This window comes from Musa acuminata, chromosome BXJ2-10 (assembly GCF_036884655.1).
Source record: "Musa acuminata AAA Group cultivar baxijiao chromosome BXJ2-10, Cavendish_Baxijiao_AAA, whole genome shotgun sequence".
Lineage (NCBI taxonomy): Eukaryota > Viridiplantae > Streptophyta > Magnoliopsida > Zingiberales > Musaceae > Musa > Musa acuminata.
The window spans coordinates 10,187,038-10,208,597 of NC_088347.1; the positions used below are offsets into that span (position 1 = coordinate 10,187,038).

A 21,560-nucleotide genomic window follows, 5' to 3' on the forward strand; every position below is an offset into this window, starting at 1 on the left:
TCATGCACCAAGTATCGTTGCTCGGTCTCGTTGAGCTTGCGGCTCTCGTAGGCCACCAGGTGACCCTCTTGCATGAGTACTCTTCCAATAGCGAAGTCTGAAGCATCCGTATGGACTTCGAAGGGCTTTCTATAGTTCGGTAATTTGAGTATCAGTTCTTCCAACATAACTGCCTTTTGGTCTTGGAATGTCGCTTCACATTTGTTTGACCATCGCCAAGGTTGTTTCTTCTTCAGCAACTCCGTCAATGGAGCTATGCTCTTCGAGTACCCAACTATGGAGTGTTGATAATAATTGACGAAACCAAGGAAGGATCTTAGCTCCAGTACCTTCTTTGGTGTTCACCATTGCGCCATAGCTTGCACCTTTGATTTATCCATCTGAATGAATCATCACCGATTTGCTGCCCCTAGAATAAACTCTCCATCTGAGCAAAGTAACACTTCTCCCTTTTTAAGAAGAAAGGGTTCTCCTTGAGAACCTTGAAAATGGTTCGAAGTTGCTCGACATGCTCCTCGAGCATTTGGCTATAAACGATGATATCGTCTAAGTAGACCACAAACTTGTCCAAGTCTCCTTGAATAGTTGGTTTATGAGAGTGCAGAATGTGGCTGGAGCGTTTGTTAAGTTGAAAGGCATCACCAAGAACTTGAACGCTCTATACTTGGTCACACAGGTAGTCTTCGCTTCATCACCTTCAACAATGCGCACCTACCAGTAACCCGATTAAAGGTCGAGTTTAGCGAAATACTTTGCTTTGCCTAATTGGTCGAACAAGTCCGCGATGAGCGGGATGGGATACTTGTCCTTTACTATCATCTTGTTTAAGGCCCGATAGTCGACGTATAATCGGAGGCTCCCATCTTATTTCTTTTGGAAGAGGACTGGAGCTCCGAATGATGCTTTGGAACTACATATGAGAAGTGATTGAAAAAGGCGCTCGCCTATGCGCTCGGGCGAGGCGAGGCCCGAGCGCCTCGCTAATCTCCCAGGCAGCGCGCTTCAAACAGGCGCCGCCTGGGCACTCACTCGAGCCCAAGCGCTGGGCGCTTCGGGCGAGCGCCTGGGTAAACCAAGGCGACCGAACCAGGATTTTAGGTCTAGTTCGGTCCTGGTTCGGTTATTAGTTGGTTCAATCGAACCAACTAAACCGATATAACCCTTACCTAACCCTAACCCGCTGCCGCTCCCGATCCCGATCTCGCTGCTCGCCGCTGTCGCTGCTCGCAAACGCTGCCTTTGTCGTCGCTCGCGCCTCCTGCTGCTCGTCGCTCCTGCTCCCGTTGCCGCTGCTTGCGCCTCCCGCGAGCCCTCCCGCTGCTCGTTGCTCCTGCTCCCGTTGCCGCTGCTCGCCGCTGTCGCTGTTCGCGCCTCCTGCTGCTTGCGCCTCCCGCTGCTCGCTCCTCCCGCTGCTCGCAGCTCCCGCTCCCTTTCCCGCTAGCGCTCGCCGCTGCTGCTGTCGCCGCTCGCCGCTGCTTCCTCGTTTCTCCGTCAATAGGTTTATACTGTTAATGTGATTATATTTATTAATTATATTATATATTTTTATATTTTTATTTAAAATTTTAAATAATTATATTTATTAATTATATTATATATTTTTATATTTTAGCGCTTCGCTTCGCTCGGGCGAGCGCCTAGCGCCTCGGGCGTTTTTGGACCTTGGCGCCTAGCGCTTTTTATATCACTGCATATGAGACCATCGTATAGTAGTTTATCTAACTGCTTCCTGAGCTTTGCCAACTCTTGAGGGGCTATGCGGTATGGTGGTCTCGTTGGAGGCTTCACTCCCGGCTCCAGCTCGATATGATGATCCACGCCTTTGCGTGGTAGCAGAGTTTTCGGTAACTCGGGAGGCAAGACATTTATGAACTCCTTGAAAATGTTTGCCATCACAGCAGGTTCATGGATGACCTCTACATCAAGTGGCTTTAGCTTTATAGTAGCTACGAAAGTTAATTCACCTTTTCGTACTCCCTTCTTTAGCTTGTAATGCTGATATTTGTTGTAGATCCTTGGTTCCTCCTCGAGAAACTGGAACCACACAGGGGTCGTCACCTCTCATTAGGCATAAGGAGTTTAGGAATGATATTGGCACTAACTTCATTGCGTGCTTAAACTCCATTACGAGAATCACTTGGAAATCGTCCAGTGGCACTGCCATTATGTTTGTGCTTTCACTTCATGTCCCAATCCTGGCCAGAGATCTGCTTAGCGTCCGAGTTCACAGCCTTCATTTGACTCGGGCTCTTTCTAGGCTCAGCCCAAGTTGTCTTGCTTCTCTATCAACAATGAAATTGTGGGTAGTGCTTGTGTCCACTATCGCACGGGTTGTTTGGTCATTTAGCTTGATGTCTATATACATCAACTTGTCGCTCCCTACTTCTGTGGCTTCACTTTCACGTTCTCCCCCACCCGGCAATACATTCAACAAATGCATTGCTCCTATTCGGGGTCCTCGCGACTTCTTATCGTTGCTGTTGGATTCCAAACTACTCGAACTAAGGGCGATGGCCTTGCCCTTGTCTGATCTGGGGGGTGGATTGATGCTGTTAAGGCATTAAGTACTTGTTTTTGTGGGCACTCCCTCACCATGTGCGGTCCTCTGCACAAGAAGCATCCGCCAGGTTTTGGGGCCTTTTTTTTTAGCTTGGCCCTTTGTGGGAACTCCTTTTCTTTTGCTCACCCTCGGACTTCTTCCTTTGGGAATATTTGGGTGGTCGATTACCCGAAGATTGTTTCTTTTTTTTCGAGTCCTCGGAAACAAAGTTAGTGAGCCTTTTTGCGATTGCGATTGCTTCAATCGCATCGGTGACATTCCTTTAATGCAGTTCTTGTTATGCCCACGACTTCAGGCCATCGAGGAAGTTAAACAACTTATCCTTCTCGAACATGTCCTATATGTCTAGCATCAGTGTAGAAAATTACTTTATGTAGTTCCGAATGGAAGTATTTTGGCGGAGTTGTCTCAGCTTCCTTCTTGCGGCAAACTTTGTGTTCTCGGGTAGAAATTGAGTCCTTAACTCTCAGCTTCAACACCGACCTCGTTGGATCTCTTTCCAACGTGTTCGTCACCAAAGTTTTGCAGCCCCATTCGGATACATTGTTGCTATCGAAACTTTGATTTTTTAGAATTGGGCCTCGTAGCTCGAAGTACTATTCTATGTCAAACAAAAAATTCTCGAGTTCCTTCGCATCCCTAGCACCCCCTGTAACAAGGTGGCTCAGGTGCCCTCAAGTTCTGCGGTGGAGCAACACAGATGTTGTTCCTTCCCGCATTAACAGCCCTTATGAGCAATGTAACCTTGGACGTGAGTTCCGCTATGACTTTGTGTAGATGTTGCACGGAGTCTTTGGTGTCTTGCATCAATCAATCAATTAGGGCCTTGACCTTATCAATATGAGATTCAGCTTGTTCTTGCGAGTTCTCTACCCTAAGAAGCCTTCATTGGCTCCGATAGAGTTCCTCCAAACTCGTTTCATGGACGTCAAGGCAGGTTTCTGCAGTTATAAGCCTCTCCTTATGGCTCCTTTTTCTTGGTTGGCGCTTCAGGTTGTGCCTCCTTCTCTTGCGGAGAGTAGTCAACTTCTCGCTTGTCTTGTTCGCTATCACGCTCCTCTTGTGTGACTCTAACAGCTTGGGAGCGAGTTTACACTTGTAGCCCACCCACGGCTGCTTCGGGCAATGGTTCGGCTTGCCCTATCTTGCTTGATTTTCTATGATGCTTCGCTATAGCGAGATTGTGAAACTTTTCGCTGTTTGCTTGAATTGCTTGCCCACTCTGATACCTCAATTGCACGGACTTAGCTGGAATCAAGGTATGCAATACCGTATCGTACCGGTGTTTCGAGGTTGGCTCGGTACAGTACGGTACCGATATATCGAGCGGTACACCAGGGCATACCGAGCAATACACCAGGGTGTACCGAGCACTATAGCACTACTATAGTATAGCACTGTAGCACTGTAGTGGTATCGGGTGGTCTGCGTATCGATATGCCATCGGACTGGTACGTACCGCCCGTACCGGGCGGTACCATTTGGTACTGCATACTATGGTTGGAATTGCCTAAGTCGTGAGACACCTTTGCGTTATCCGTTCGTAAAGGGTCAGCCTAGTTGCAACCAGTGATTTAAAAAGGCGCCCGGGCGCTCGGGCAAGGCAAGGCGAGGCCCGAGCGCCTGGTTTAATTGTCAAGCAGCGTGCTTCAAAGAGGCACCACCTAGGCACTCGCCTGAGCCCAAGCGCCAGGTGTTTCGGGCAAGCGCCCGGTTTAAACCAGGCGGTCGACCACAGCAACGACAGCAGAGAGAGGTAGCGTGCGCCCGATTAGTTGGTTCGTTTGAACCAACGCATGCATATCAGCCTCCCCCTCCTCGTAACTTTCCCTAACGGCCTAACCATACGTCCGATTCCACTGCCTCTGTTGCCGCTGTCATTATCCTGCTATCAAACTAGCTAAGATGACACTACTTCCTACTTGTGCATGTTAGATGCCTTTGTTCATAAACTTAATTTTACTCCGAACAGGACTCAAATTGAAAATCTAGATCTGCAAATAAAATCTCGAATCTGCCATCTTTCTCCAATTATTGAGCCTTTTCATGCTCTTTAATTTGCCAACTCTCTCCGAGTTATTCATATAGAGGTTGCATACCAAAGATATAACCAATCAGTTAAGTCTGCATCTAATTTAATCAACAACAATGCTAGTAAAAATTTTGAAGCTACAAGCTCATTTGTTTTTTTTCTATATTATTGGTAATTTTCTCATTTGAGCTTTTTTAAAAAGCATTTATCTTTGGTTGGCTTATCTCTATAAAATTGAATTGACTTTAATGACATTGGATTGCCAATTTGGCATTTTTAGTACTACAGTAATTTGGGACACCATGGTATCATGAATTACGGTGAAACTTTGTCTTTGGTCCTGTACAGTGCCCATCTGATATTGTACCAAAATACCTGAACTATGCTAACTGAAACTCAGAAGAAAAATGAGAAAGAGATGGATGAAACCACCAAAAAAAAAGAATTAATGAAGGGAGGTAACAGAACCTTCTTTTCCTAAAGGTCGATTATTCCTCCTTTTCTTTATCCCTTTTCTCCACAATGCCTCATTAAGCTTGAGGAACGAGAAAAGATTGAAAGAATAGATGTCCATTCCTTAGCTTGATGCACATGAAGGTCTAAAGCCCCCTTCCTCATAACAATAATAACCCCCTTCCTTTATTCAGTCTTGAACTGGAAGAATGATTCAGATTCAGAAATGTTAAATGGATTACTAAGTGGTTATTAATGTTAACTACCTTTTTTATTTACAGAAAATTAGTGAAATTAGAAGATACTTTGCAATTTGATGCCATCCTTCTTGTTATAGAGATCCTTAAAGAGTTATGATGTATTGCTTGCAAACTTATTTTGCATTAGATATATTTTAGAATATGAAGATTATATTTTTTTAACTGATAAAAGTAAACTGGTAGATTTAAATAATTAAATAATCATTATTTTGAAGCTGTAAAGCATGTTTTCCTAAATCTCTTGTTTGCGTGAAACAATAAAAGAAACAACTTAACGTGATTCACACCATGATGTGGATGCATCAGATTTCTGGAAATTAATGGAAAACATATATTTTAGTGTAAGAAATAAAAGCAAATAAGATAAATTTTATGTGGCAAAAAGGATTAACAAATGAAGCAGAAGCTAGTCTTTTCAATCATTTATCACATTATCAAAGTCTTATTCTGGAACAAAGTAATGATAATTGTTCATGACATAATGATCAATATTACAAAGTAACTGAGAGTAATAAAACCTGGTCTTGTGGCAGGTTGACTGTTATTACTTTTTGAAAACAAATCTTAATTATGAATATTCTATTTTCCATGTCTTAATCTCATTATTATGTTAGGTCCACACATCCTTTACCAATCACAACTTTTGTGTTATATATTGCATTTATAAAAGGCCATCTCAAGGATCTTAGATATAAATGCTTATTTGTGGAGGGCAATCCAATGCATCTCATGTCATAACAGAGCACGAACTAAACTAACAAAAAGTTCTGCTAGTTTCCTGAACTATTATATGGGTTGATGTACCATGTCTTATCATGTATCCTTAAAACAGCTTCCCCATCCTTTTACAGCTTAAAGGAGGCTTTCCTACTTCAGTTCACCACTATCTCGCAGAAGATTCATTGTGAAGATTTGATGCCACTGTATAAGGTTGGATATACACCTGAAGTTTCATCATCGGATGCCCCTACATCAATATTCTACTACAAGGTGCTTATCCAAATTTCACTTTTTTAGGAACACATTAGATTTCATAATAGTTGGTTATTTATTCAATAATTCATTTTTAATGGATACATAACCAAATCAACGGTTTAGTTCCAATACCACATTTTTTATTATTATCTTTCTAATTGGCTACTGATGCAGTTGATACAACATATATGTTTGTATGTTCAGTGGAGATATTTGCTATTGTATCACAATAACTAGGTGGTCAGAAGTGGTAACCCTTTAAAAGGCTTAGGTTGTAGGCACACAAGTGGGCACCTAAAAGAATATCACAAGTAGCAGAGTAATATATGTATAGAAAAGTTGTATATTATATATGGAATTCTAATGATCCATTGTCACATCCTGGATTTTTTTTTTTTTTTTGATTACATCTTTTCACACATTCAGAGCCAAGTAGATAAACATCACTTTGTTCATCATTTATAAACATTTATTACAATTCATTTATTCGTCGAATCATAAATAGAAAAGTAAACATAGTGACATAACTCCAAGAATCATCCAAGTGGCTCTACCTAGTGGTAGAGGAAGGTCCGCTCTCCACTAGAATCTGATTTAGTATTAGAGGGAGGTTGCTCTAAAAATCAAAAACAAAGATAATTCAACAATATTGAGTAGGAACTTTAAAAGTCAACTCAAAATGAATACATGATTAAAAATCAATCATCCCATTTGCGTATATCAAATATCCGAAGGAGCTCTCCCCCAACTGCGGATGAAGAGGCTTTATCCTACGGGATGAGTTTGTGTTTTCCCAACAGCGGATGGAGGCAAACTTATATTGTGCTCCCAACAGCAGATGGAGTGGTGTCCCTTATCCACCAAAGTAGGGACACGTTCCTCCAATAGCAGATGGAGAAATCGTCAAACCGCCATGTCTGACGGCCCGCTAATCTCCAAAGGGAATTGCTTTACTTGCCCTCGGCAGAGAAATAACATAATCTCACATTGGTCATGTCTATATCGAGATGAAATAACACATTTAAAATATCTCTTTTAAATATCATCTCAAATAATACAAATTAGTCCTCAATTGATTTGAACCCTAGTTTAATCGATCCAATTAAACTCGATTTATTAGAACATAATTGAACCGATCTCTAATCCTTATTTAACCAGTTTGGAACCACCCTAGATTAGTTTAATTTGGATTTGATTAGGTTCAATTTAGGCTAAACTGACTTTAATAAGTCAAACCAATTCGGAATCACCATGAATTGATCTAAGACTAATCAAGTCTTGTTTAGTTCAATTAACGTTTAGGCTAAATTGCAACAATTACATAATATTGGACTAGGCTAGGCCGACTCATATACTAGTCATGTACATTACATATAACTGTGCATGCACCACAGTAGGTTGGGCCGACCTTGGCCTATGGATTGGTCATATGCGTTGCATATGATTGCCCATGTTAGGTTGGGCTGGGTTAGCCTGCGGGCTAGGGCCTGACCCGTGGGTTAGGCCTGGCCTATGGGTTGAGCCTAGTTTGCGTGTTGTTCTAAGTTTCTAACCCTATGCTTATCCAATTTCATCAATATTGAATTATGACAATAATAATACATTAAAACATAACAACAGATTAAAGAATAATATTGAAAGATAAAGGAAATGATATTCTAAATTTAATAAAAATTCTTGATCATATTTTCAAGACATATGACATGAATAATTTAAACATGATCTAATCAAACAATAAAATTTTAAATCTTAACAGGGATAAAATTTTTTAAATAATATATTATAATCTAACAATAAATATTTTAATAATTAAATAATTAAGAATTTTTTTTTTGAACTACTCATAGTATATTTTAATCCAGATTGAAGAGGATTGAAGAATCCCTTAAAAACTTCACAAAACATATCTTAATCCAACAATAAATATTTTTACATTAAAAAAAATGATAAATAATTTAAAACTACAAAAATTTCAATATTTAAGTAATCAAAATAAAAACTTTTCATTTCAAGAAAGGTAGAGAAACTTATTTCTCGTCAACTGGGTATAACATCTCGTTCTTCCTATTGTTGGGCTCGGCTAGGTGAGGAACGAATGAGAGAAATCTCTCCCCTTAAATAGGAGGAGGTGAGCCTCTATTAAAAAAAAATTTATTTTAACTTTCATATTTATTTAATGTGAATTATTTTTATTTAATATACTAACAAATATGATATTACCCAATTTGGAATGTTTAATAGCAATTTATTAATTCATAATAGCAAACAAGGAAATAAGATTAATATTTCTTAAAAACATCCAGGATATGACATCTTTTTATGGTATCGGAGCTAGGTTGATAAGCATCACTTTGTTCATCATTTTAAGTATTTATTACAATTCATTTATTCGTTAAATCATAAGTAGAAAAGTAAACATAGTACTAGAAAAATGTCCGCTCTCCACTGGAATCTGATTTAATACTAGAGCGAGGTTGATCTGAAAATCAAAAATAAAGAAAATTCAGCGACGTTGAGTAGGAACCCCAAAAGTCAACTCAAAATGATTATATGATCAAAAATCAATCATCCCATTGGCGTATATCACCTATCCGAAGGAGCATTCTCCCAACAGCGGATGTAGAGGATTTATCCTTCGGGATGAGTTTGTGTTCTCCCAACAGCGGATGAAGTAGTGTCCCTTAACTGCCAAAGTGGGGACATGTTCCTCCCAACAGCGGATGGAGGAACCATCCAGCTGTCATGTTTGACGGCCTATCAATCTCCGAAGGGAATCGCCCTACCTCCCCTCGACAGGGAAATAACATAATCTCACACTGGTCATGTCTATATCGGGGTGAAATAACACATTTAAAGCATCTCTTGCAAATATCATTAATATTAAATAATACAAATTAGCCCTCAATTGATTTGAACCCTAGTTCAATTGATCTAATTGAACTTGATTTACTAGAACCTAACTGAATCGATTTTTAATCCTCATTTAACTGGTCAAGAACCATCCTAGACTAGTATAATTTGGACAAGATTAGGTTCAATTTCGGTTAAACTGACTTGAATAAGTCAAACCAATATGGAATCACCTTGAATTGATCTAGACTAATCAAGTTTGGTTTAGTTCAATCAACGTTTGGGCTCAATTCCAACAATTACATAATATTTGACTAGGCTAGGCCGACTCATATATTGCTCATGGCACCATAGTAGGTTGGGCCAACCTTGGCCCATGGACTGGTCATATACGTCGCATATGATTACTCATGTTGGGCTAGGTTGGGCTGGGTTAACCTGCGGGCTAGGGCCTGACCTGCGGGTTAGGCTTGGCCTATGGGTTGGGCCTAGTAAGCAGACTAGGCCTAGCCAATGGGCTATGGCTTGACCTATGGGTTGGGCCAAGTTTGCGAGTTTTTTTAACCCTATGTTATCCAATTTCATCAATATTGAATTATGACAATAATAATACATTAAAACATGATCTAATCAAACAATAAAATTCTAAATCTTAACAGGGATAAAAATTTTCAGATAATATATTATAGTCTAACAATAAAAATTTTAACAATTAAAGGATCAAGAAATATTTTTTTTTTGAACTTTTCATAGTATATTTTAATCTAGATAAGATAAAAAGGTAAACTACAATATGAGGAAATAATATTGTCACATCCCAGATTTATAAAAAGAATAATAAATCAGTAATTTATTATTCATAATTTACATAATAAACTCCCTTTTTTTTCATTCGTCTTTGAATTGAAATCCTTGTCTTTACAATAGTAAATATTCTATTAATTAGAAAAAGGACCATATCTTCTTGGTAGGGTCACAAGTCTCTTCCATCCAAGCTTTAGATCTTTTACAAAGTAATAGATTACTCTGAAAATAAATATAATGTAAAAACATATTAGCAACTACACATGCCGGTAGGAACCTCAAAATTATCATTAAAATAATCTTTAATATTCATGAAATAAAAATAAATATCGATAATTCAATAAAAAATGATAATATATTGATTCATCATAAAACTTATGCACAAAAAAAAACGATGATAATTTCTTACATAATAAATAAAATCATGCATCAGCTACATGCAACACATACATAATAACAAATACATACATCACCTGATAGTGCACTATCTCAACAACGGATGGAGAAACATATTCCACGGGATGGATTCCTTCCAACAACGGATGCAGATAATCCATATCACACTCCCAACAATGGATGGAGTGGTATTCCTCACCCGCTCAAGTGGGGACACGTTCCTCTAAACAGCGAATGGAGGAACCGTCTAACCATCACATTTGACGACCCGCTAATCCCTGAAGGGAATTGCCATACTTGCCCTTGGTAGGGATACATAAACATCCATGATCATTCATTTACACTTATCCATTCACTTACGCATGCATCAAGAAATTAGTATGATTAAATATTATGAGAGACCATACTTGATGTAAATATGCTAAACTATGTTCATTGGTGGCTCCGTACTGTGATGGGCCTGCAGCTCCTTTCACATGTTATACTTCCAATGTGAACTATTAGCCTAGTCACATCTACTACATGATAATAATCATATCAATATAATAAACTTAAGAAAAGTAGAAAACCAATAATCATTTTTAAATGATATCTCCAGATAAATCCTTTAAATTAATCAAATCATAAAGGCATGAAACATCAATCTCTCAATAGTCCTCAATCAACCAAAACTCTAATCGGAAACAATTGACTTAAACCAAATGCAATTTGATTACGACCTAACGGAACCGACCTCAAATCCTTATAGAATTAATCTGGAATCTTCCTAGATTGGTTTAATTTAGATTTGATTGATCTTGATTAAGTCAAGTAGGTTTGAACTAGTCAAGCTAGTTTGGAATCACCCTAAACCGACTTTAACCGATCAAACCTGTCTGATTTAGTCAATTAACAAGCTCAAACCAATAAAGGGATAAGAAATTAGACTATGTCGTATAGTGTTAGCCCAGATCGAACCAGCCCACCTAAGTCTTGGATGGGTCATATGCGTTGCACATGGCCATTCTAAGTAATAGGTTGAGTTAAGGTACAATGGGCTAGATAGAGGAGCAACGATGTGTCTAATGTCAATCGCATAGTTGGGCAAGCTTAACTTCATGGACTAGACTAAGCCTCACTTATAAGTTGGTTTGAGCCTTACCACTAAACTAGGTAATGCTTGGCTTGCGAGTTGGTCATACCTAGACACATGAGTTGGGGTCGTATTTGACAACATGGATTAGGTCGTACCTAGCCGCATGAGCTGGCTTATGCCTGGCCACATGGTTGGGTCGTACCTTGCTATATGGGTTGGGTCATGCCTAGTGACACGGGCTAGGTTGTACTTGGCCATATGGGCTAGGTCGTACATTACCACATGGGCTGAGTCAATCCGATCTGATAGATCAACCTGACTTAAGTCGGACCCTAATTAGACTCCTCTTATCAAATTAAATTTAAATTCATGATCTTAAATTTAAAACTAATTACATTATAGAATTTCAAACATAATTCTTAAAACATAGATATATCTAATTAAATAAATTAGAACTATTATGTTAATTCAAAAATAAATATTTTAATAATTAAATCAATATTAAAATTCACTTAATCTTAAGAGATCAAATATAAATCAAACAATCATTCTAACATCACAAATCAATTATTATTATTTACTAATCATAAAATTTTGAAATTAAAGCATAATCATGCATTATAAAATTATAACAATCTCAACATCAAGATTTCAAAACATAAATAAAAACTAATTAAAAAGAAAGGATCCTACATTTCCACGGTTATCCTTTCCTCGATATTATCTCTTCGGGAAGTCCTCTCAATCCTCCTATTGTTAGGCTCGGTGAGAAATGAGGGAGTAGTCCCTTTTATATAAGAGAATATGAGATCTCCCCAGAATGTAAATAATAATTTAATTCTTATTTTTAATTTATTTTTATTTTCCTTTCACAAACAAAGAGAGAAATATAATATTCATTTCTTATAGTTCACACACGAAAATGAAATGTAAACTATTTACTTCCTAAAAATCAAATCACTTATTAGAAAATAAATTAATTAATAATTTAATTGATTAATAGAATTCCTAACTTATCCACATGATTAAGGAAACCAAATTTAATCATTTCCTTAACTATAATACACAAATATAAAAGTTAAAAATAAAGCAATACATCATTTATAGTAATTAATTTATGTTTAGGGAGAAATTGTCGGTGATTATAAACATTCCTAATCCAAATATGAAGAATCAAATATCATGTATTCAATACATAAAACATGTATAATTTCAATGTATTTAAATCCAAAGAAACCTTTAAGAGGATTGAAGAATCCCTTAAAAAATTCACATAACATATTTTAATCCAATAATATATATTTTTACAATAAAAAGAATGATAAATATTTTTAAATTATAAAATTTTTAATATTTAAGTAATCAAACTAAAAACTTTTAATTTCAAGAAAGGTAGAGAAACCTATTTCTCGTCAGCAGGGTGTAACTTCTCGTTCCCCTGTTGTTGGGCTTGGCTAGGTGAAGAACGAAGGAGAGAAATCCCTCCCCTTGAAATAGAGGACGTGAGCCACCATTAAAGAAAATTTATTTTAATTTTTGTATTTATTTAATGTGAATTATTTCTATTTAATATACTAATAAATATGTTATCACCCTATTTAGAATGCTTAATAGTAATTTCCTAATTCGTAATAGCAAACAAGGAAATAAGATTAATATTTCCCAAAAAAATCTAGGATATGACATCTTTTTATGATATCAAAGACAGATTGATAAACATCACTTTATTAATCATTTATAAACATTTATTATAATTCATTTATTCGTTAAATCACAAGTAACACAAGTAAAAAAGTAAACATAATGATGTTAACTCTAAAAATAATCCAAGTGGCTCTACCTAGCGGTAGAAGAAGGTTCGCTCTCCAATGGAATCCAATTTAGTGCTAGAAGGAGCCTGCTCTGAAAATAAAAAACAAAGAAAAATCAGCAACACTGAGTAGGAACCTAAAAAGTCAACTCAAAATAAATACATGATAAAAAATCAATCATCCAATTGGCGTATATCAAATACCCAAAGGAACACTCACCCAACAACGGATGAAAGGCTTTATCCTACAGGATGAGTTTGTGTTCTCCCAACAGCGGATGGAGGCAAACTTATATCGTACTCCCAACAGCGAATGGATTGGTGTCCCTTACTGGCCAAAGTGGAGACATGTTCTCCCCGACAATAGATGGAGGAACCGTCGAGTCGCTACATCTAACGGCCCGTTAATCCCCGAACGGAATTGCCCTACCTGCTCTTGGCAGGGAGATAACATAATCTTACACTAGTTATGTTTATATCGGGATGAAATAACGCATTTAAAACATCTCTTTCAAATATCATCAATATCAAATTTTATAAATTAGCCCTCAATTGACTTGAACCCTAGTTCAATCGATCCAATTGAACTCCATTTACTAGAACCTAACTAAACCGATCTTTAATCCTCATTTAACTGGTCTGAAACCACCCTAGACTAGTATAATTTGGACTAGATTAGGTTCAAATTAGGTTAAACTGACTTGAATAAGTCAAACCAATTCAGAATCACCTTGAATTGATCTAGACTAATCAAGTCTGGTTTAGTTCAATCACCGTTTGGGCTTAATTCCAACAATTACATAATATTGGACTAGGCTAGGTCGACTCATATACTGGTCATGTGCACTGCATATAACTATGCATGCACCACTATAGGTTGGGCCAACCTTGGCCCGTGGACTAGTCATTTGTGTCGTATACGAGATTCGGAACCTGATTTTCAGCTGTTTATGAATGGAATACCAAAAGCACGGCCTGGTACTAAGCCCATCAAAGATGGACTGCATGGAAGGATATCCCAAGAGTTTTCCCAGATTAGGGATATAAATACTTAGAAGGCCCATGTTAGGTTGGGCTGGGTTAGCCTATGGGCTAGGGCCTGACCCGTGGTATAGGCTTGGCCTATAGGTTGGGCCTAGTCAGCAGACTAAGCCTAACTAATGGGCTATGGCTCGAACTATGGGTAGGGCCTTGTTTGCGGGCAGTTATAACCCTATGCTTATCTAATTTAATCAATATTGAATTATGACAACAATAATACATTAAAACATAACAACATATTAAAGAATAATATTGAAAGATAAACATCAACACAAGGAAATTATATTCTAAATTTAATAAGAATTAGAATTCATATTTTCAATACATATGACATGAATAATTTTAACATTATCTAATCAAACAATAAAATTCTAAATCTTAACAGGGATAAAATTTTTTAGATAATATATTATAATCTAACAATAAAAATTTTAACAATTAAAGGATGAGAAAATATATTTTTTTTTGAACTGCTCATAGTATATTAAAATATACTATGAAGAATCAAATATCATGTATTCAATACATAAAACATTTATAATTTCAGTGTATTTAAATCCAAAGAAACCTTTAAGAGGATTAAAGAATCTCTTAAAAACTTAACATAACATATCTTAATCTAACAATAAATATTTTGACATTAAAAAGATTGATAAATATTTTCAAACTACAAAAATTTCAACATTTAAGTAATCAAAATAAAAACTGTTAATTTCAAGAAAGGTAGGGAAACCTTCTTTTCGTTAGTAGGGTTTAACTCCTCGTTCCTCTCACTATTGGGCTCGGCTAGGTAAGGAACGAATGAAAGAAATCCCTCCCCTTAAATAGGAGGAGGTGAGCCACCATTAAAAGAAATTTATTTTAATTTTCGTATCTATTTAATGTGAATTATTTATATTTAATATACTAACAAATATGATATCATCTTATTCGGAATGCTTAATAGTTATTTTCTAATTCGTAATAGCAAATAAGGAAATATATTAATATTTCCTGAAAAAATATAGAATTTGACATCTTTTTATGGTATCAGAGCTAGCCAGATTGATAAACATCACTTTATTCATCATTTATAAATATTTATTACAATTCATTGATTCGTTAAATCACAAGTAGCATAAGTAGAAAAGTAAACATAATGATGTTAACTTAAGAATTATCTAAGTAGCTCTACCTTGCGGTAGAAGAAGGTCTGCTCTCTATTGGAATCCGATTTAGTACTAGAGAGAGGCTACTCTGAAAATAAAAAATAAAAAAAATTCAGCAACATTGAGTAGGAACTCAAAAAGTCAACTCAAAATGAATGCATGATCAAAAATCAATTATCTCATTGGCGTATATCAAGTACTTGAAGGAGCACTCCCTCAACAGCGGATGAAGAGGCTTTATCCTACGGGATGAGTTTATGTTCTCCCAACAACGGATGGAGGCAAACTCATATCGCACTCCCAACAATGGATGAAGTGGTGTCCTTTATCCACCAAAGTGGGGACATGTTCATCCCGACAGCAAATGAAGGAACCGTCCAGCCGCTACGTTTGACGACCCACTAATCCCCGAAGGGAATCACCTTACCTGCCCTTGGCAGGAAATAATATAATCTCACACTAGTCATATCTATATCGGGATGAAATAACATATTTAAAATATTTTTTTTAAATATCATCAATATCAAATAGTATAAATTAGTCCTCAATTGACTTGAACCTTATTTCAATCGATCTAATTAAACTCGATTTACTAGAACCTAACTGAACCGATCTTTAATCTTCATTTAACTGGTTTGGAACCACCCTAGACTAGTATAATTTGGACTAGATTATGTTCAATTTAGGTTAAACTGACTTGAATAAGTCAAACCAATTCGGAATCACCCTAAATTGATCTAGACTAATCAAGTATGGTTTAGTTCAATCGACGTTTGAGCTCAATTCCAACAATTACATAACATTGGACTAGGCTAGGTCGACTCATATACTGGTCATGTGCACTGTATGTAACTGTGCATGCACTACTGTAGGTTGGGCCAACCTTGGCCCATGGACTAGTCATATGCGAAGCACATGACTGCCCTATTGGGCTAGGCTGGGTTAGCCTGCGGGCTAGGGCCTGACCCACAGGATAGGCTCGGCCTATGGGTTGGGCCTAGTCAGTAGACTAAGCCTAGCCAATGAGCTGTGGCTTGACCTATGGGTTGGGCTTATTTTGCGGGCTGTTCTAACCTTATGCCAATCCAATTTCATCAATATTAAATTATGACAATAATAATACATTAAAACATAACAACAGATTAAAGAATAATATTGAAATATAAACTTCAATACAAGGAAATGATATTTTAAATTTAATAAGAATTAAAAATCATATTTTTAATACATATGACATTAATAATTTCAACATGATTTAATTAAACAATAAAATTCTAAATTGTAACGGGGATAAAAATTTTCAGATAATATATTATAATATAACAATAAAAATTTTAACAATTAAAGGATTAAGAAATTTTTTTTTTTCGCTACTCATAGTATATTTTAATCCAGATAAGATAAAAAGGTAAACTGCAATACGAGGAAATAACATTCCTAATCCAAATATGAAGAATCAAATATTATGTATTCAATACATAAAACATGTATAATTTCAGTGTATTTAAAGAATCCCTTAAAAACTTCACATAACATATCTTAATCCAACAATAAATACTTTGACATTAAAAGGACTGATAGATATTTTCAAACTATAAAAATTTTAACATTTAAGTAATCAAAATAAAAAATTTTAATTTCAAGAAATGTAGGGAAACCTGTTTCTCGTTAGCAGGGTGTAACTTTTCGTTCCTCCTGCTGCTAGGCTCGGCTAGATGATGAAGAATGAGAGAAATCTCTCCCCTTAAATAGGAGAAGGTGAGCCTCCATTAAAGAAAAAATATTTTAATTTTCGTATTTATTTGATATGAATTATTTCTATTTAATATACTAACAAATATGATATCACCGTATTTGGAATCCTTAATAGTCATTTCCTAATTCGTAGTAGTAAATAAGGAAATATGATTAATATTTCCTAAATTACATTGGCAAGTAAGGAAATAAAAATTGATTTCTAACTTAACTATTTGATTTGATTACATCCATTGTTCAATAGTCATTCTTTCCCAAAGATCTTAAATTACAGACATCTAACTTGCCACTGTGACAACATTATATAACTAGCAAAACATAACCTTTTTCTAGTTCCTTCTATATCTAGTAATTTTGGTAATTGGAAGTCATTCATTGAGGTGGAAGATATGGGAGGGAACGGAGCTGTTGAAAAGCAGTGGTGGAATACAATTTGTAAGCTCCATTCTAGTAGAAAATCAATCAACGCTTGATGCCTTTTTATTGTCATGATAATGTGAGGTCCCAAAGTCAAAATCTATGCAATATTAAGAATTGCATTCAAGAATTAGAGTACCTTACACCTCAGAACCCAATGGACTAGTCATATCTGTAGATACATATAAAAAAGGTGAAACAAAATAAATCTAGGCTTTACTGATGGGTACTTCCCCATCAAGTCTGTTTCTCTCATTGAAATATGTGTATACATCTATCCATAGACACCACTCTGTTGCCACTGAAGCAGCTGGAGTAGGAAGATTAAGTGAAGTAACTTTGACATCTGATATCCAAAAATTGTTAGGCTTCTTTGTGTAATAACAATTGCTTCTGCTAGCCATGTTGCTGTTTCTGGTAATTGGGGTCTAACATCATTAGTCATGGATATTCGTCAAGAGCCCTAACAACAGAGGAATATGACCATGTTACTAGGCTAAAACCTTACACTCTGCATGGATATGCAAAATAGAAATTCCATTAGGGGTTTGCAATGTGTGGTTTTCTTCAAAGAAACTGAACGTGTATGATCGTGGGACAACTTTTAGCTGCATACCAAACATGAAAACTTTTCATTTCTGTAAAATTTTAGATAAGATTAAAGCAATTTTCCATTGAGACTGGTGGGCATCTTGGAAGATCAGACAAAATGAATGATCTATTGTTCATTCATTGTTAACACCTTAGTGGTGGTTCCTATTTCCTTCCTTGACAAGGTTAGGCAAGAGCAGGACTCGCCTAAAAGCATAAAAATGACACTTGACAGTGGCTAGAGATTCGTGCAGTGGTGAGAACCAACTAATCAAGTTGATATTTGAGCTAATTTATTGTATAATCACAAAGGTCCAGTTCAGACAATATCAGTTGATTGATATTTAAAAGTTCTAAATGTTAAAAAATTATTTGGCTGTTTGCTTGAACAACATTCAAGCCATCTGACATGTTCATTCAGAGCCATAATCCTATATCTGGTGGTTCGTTTTTATAATTCTGGTGCTGCTGAGGTGCATTAGTTCTTTAGTGCTGAATAGTATAATATTGTTAACGTTTATGATTGTTGATCTTTGCAACAATAACATGCTTCTGTAGTGAATCTAATGTAGTTTTTTATTTTTATATTTGAACTTTAGGGTGACCATGGTGCTACTTCAGAAGTGTGTACAGATGGTGATAGCCATGTAGACTATATATGCTTTAAAGTACCTGATGAATCACTTGAGTTGACAAACTGTATTGGCATCATAAGGGGTTTTGCAAATGGACTGGATCCTGTTCAGAAGAGAGTAACTTCTCCTGAAGCTATTTTATTATGTATACCAGATGCATTTCAGTGCATTGATCTATCTTTGTATAAGGTTATAAAGCTTTCTTAATGCAACATTCTTTTATTCATCTTCAGTTATCTTGTTTGCTTGACGTTTTGTGTTTTTTTCCCTTTGAATGAAACAGGAAAACCAAATTGTTCTTTTACTTAATGAATCAACCTCCACATCTGAAAGTACAATGAGATCTTTGGTAATGATGGTACAAATTAGTGACTTTTGCTTTTTGCCTCTTTCAAGACGAACACCAGCCAACCTCTGGACATTGCAAATCTTGAAGGTATGTGTTACGAAGTAAGAATATCTTCCTTGTGTAACCATAAAATCGCATCATATGCTCCTAAGGCTATTTTACCTCATGATCTTTTTTTTTTTTCTTAGTATTGCATGATTGCCTGCATGTATGTTGGCGAAAGAGCATGTTTCACTAAATGTAACAGTAGAAATTAACACAGATTTGGAATGTCAAATACTAAAATGCAGATTCATATGATTTGCATGGATGTATTATAATGTCTGCAAACATCCTTTTATTTTTTAAGATTGTCAGGCTTTCATTTGGCAATTTTAAAAAAATTTAAAATTTCTAATAACCAATTTTCTTGTTGCCATTCACACCAGGCTTCTGCTGTTGACATGCACCTGGAAATTGGAAAAGTTCGTTATATTTCAGAACCTGTAACTAGCCCGCTGGCTGTCAGTGGTAAGATTATCTTTATATTTGTTATTTGAGATGCTTGACAACTTCCATAATTACCTTGGAAATGTAGGCTGAAATTTATTTTCGAGTTTATTCAGCTCCTTTGTTAGTGAGTTTATTGTAGTTAGTTCCATAGTTAATTCATTTTCTGGTTCAACTTTCTGCAGCTTCCAGGGGACTTGCGTGTGTTTTTACATCAAGAAGGCATGCCATGGTGTATATTCTTGATGAAGATGAGGATGAGACTTCCGACATCGATTGAGTCAACATGGATAGGAAATTGTTTACTAGATTGTCATTAATTTGTCGTCCCAATTGTTTGCTGTTGACTGATCCTGGAAATTTTAACATCAGATGCGGAGAACTGGAGGATTTTGTAAGTTTCTGTTCAATTTTTGCTTAGTCTGATCTTTTAATCAGATTTGCCTGATCTTCATCTCTACCAGATGGGATTAGGTTGTCCCATGCCAATGCCGGGAGAGACAAATGACAATTTCAAACCAACTCTAGCAGTAGATCTACTATCCAGCTGGGAGATGTCAGTTGTAGTTATACAAGTTGGGTTTCCCTAGTCGAAGAAAGGTAGATAAGTGGTAGAGCAGGCAGATGAATAGATGAGGAAGAGATGGAGGAAAAGGAGAAGAGAAGGGGAGAAAGGGAGGAGGGGCACCGGAGGTGGAGGATGACCCCGGTGAGGGAGGAACAATGGTGACAAATTTTGGATAAAGGCAACGTGGCGGTGAAGAGGAAGAGAACGAGGTCAAGGACGGGAGGTAGATTTGTGCGAGAGAATGAGCAGTGTGAGGAAATTAAAAAAGATAACTTATCTAAAAGAAAATTTCTATTAGTTTTTTACTAGATAACATCCCTCAATCATTTTATACTTGGGGTTATTTTTGTTTTTCCAATTGGATGAAACTGTTCCGTTTTTATATTAAAATATCCTCATAATTGATTTGGTTTCCATAGAAATTTCTAAATTTCTAACTTAGCTTTCCTCCTCCCTCATAAATTTATTTTAACTTGGTTTTGCCACCTTTTCCTTTCCTGTTAATTATTATCAAAATTTTAAAAAAAGTAGAAAAGAAAGAGGTTGAATAAGTTTGAGTTGGTTTAGTGAAGTTTATTTATACTAAAAAATAAATTAAAATAAACTATAGAATTTATCATAAAATTTTTAAAATTTTATAATTAGTTATTCTAAAATCATCTAAAAAAAAAAAAATAGTACTAATGATGCTAGAAATATGTCATAATGGATTTGAAGAAGCATGTATTGGTTTCATGAAGTTGATCTAGCTATACTGAATAAATTAAAATATCCTTATTTATAAAACATATCAAAAAATTTGGTAAATCTGACAATTAGATATCCTAAAACTATCAAAAAAAAAAAAAAAGAAATGATACCAAAAGAGACACATGACATAACATTTATATATGATACAAACAATGTATCAAACATTACTTTCAAACCAAAGACATATCTAACAACTTTTATAATAATGATATAACATGTTAGAACCCTTACAGATTCTAAACTTGGGGTTGATCTCTTTAGGGGATCGGTCTCCTTAGAACTCTATAGGGGTTCCTCCCTCCAAGTTGCTGCTCAAAGGCTGCAGAAAAGATTCATCTATTGCTTATGAAGAATACATGACTATTTATAGGGCTTCTAAACCCTAACTCATAATAGGACTCTTACTTAAGACTCTTACTTCTAATCAACTCATAATAGGACTCATACTCAAGACTCTTATTCCCTTACAACTCCTAATTCTTCTATAAGAAAAATCTTCTACATAAATGCCCCTCTCAATTAGGACTCTCCTAGCTAGAGTCATAATAGTTTTACATGAATGTCCCTCTCAATTAGGACTCTCCAAGCTAGAGTCCTAACAT

General features: G+C 36.1%; 1 protein-coding gene across 4 annotated transcripts in view; it reads left to right on the plus strand.

The window, feature by feature from the left end:
- LOC135586597 (anaphase-promoting complex subunit 4-like) overlaps positions 1 to 20,038 on the plus strand; it is a 70,902-nt gene extending 50,864 nt beyond the window's left edge. For 3 of the 4 annotated variants that reach the window (XM_065127736.1, XM_065127738.1, XM_065127739.1), the window contains 5 exons: positions 6,157 to 6,295; positions 18,767 to 18,991; positions 19,086 to 19,238; positions 19,580 to 19,661; positions 19,826 to 20,038. In XM_065127736.1, coding sequence (XP_064983808.1) covers positions 6,157 to 6,295; positions 18,767 to 18,991; positions 19,086 to 19,238; positions 19,580 to 19,661; positions 19,826 to 19,920 — 694 coding nt within the window. In that variant the 3' untranslated portion in view covers positions 19,921 to 20,038. Of the gene's footprint in view, positions 1 to 6,156; positions 6,296 to 18,766; positions 18,992 to 19,085; positions 19,253 to 19,579; positions 19,662 to 19,825 lie in introns of all 4 variants that reach the window. The other variant, XM_065127737.1, reaches the window with a different exon arrangement.
- Positions 20,039 to 21,560: the final 1,522 nt, after the last annotated feature.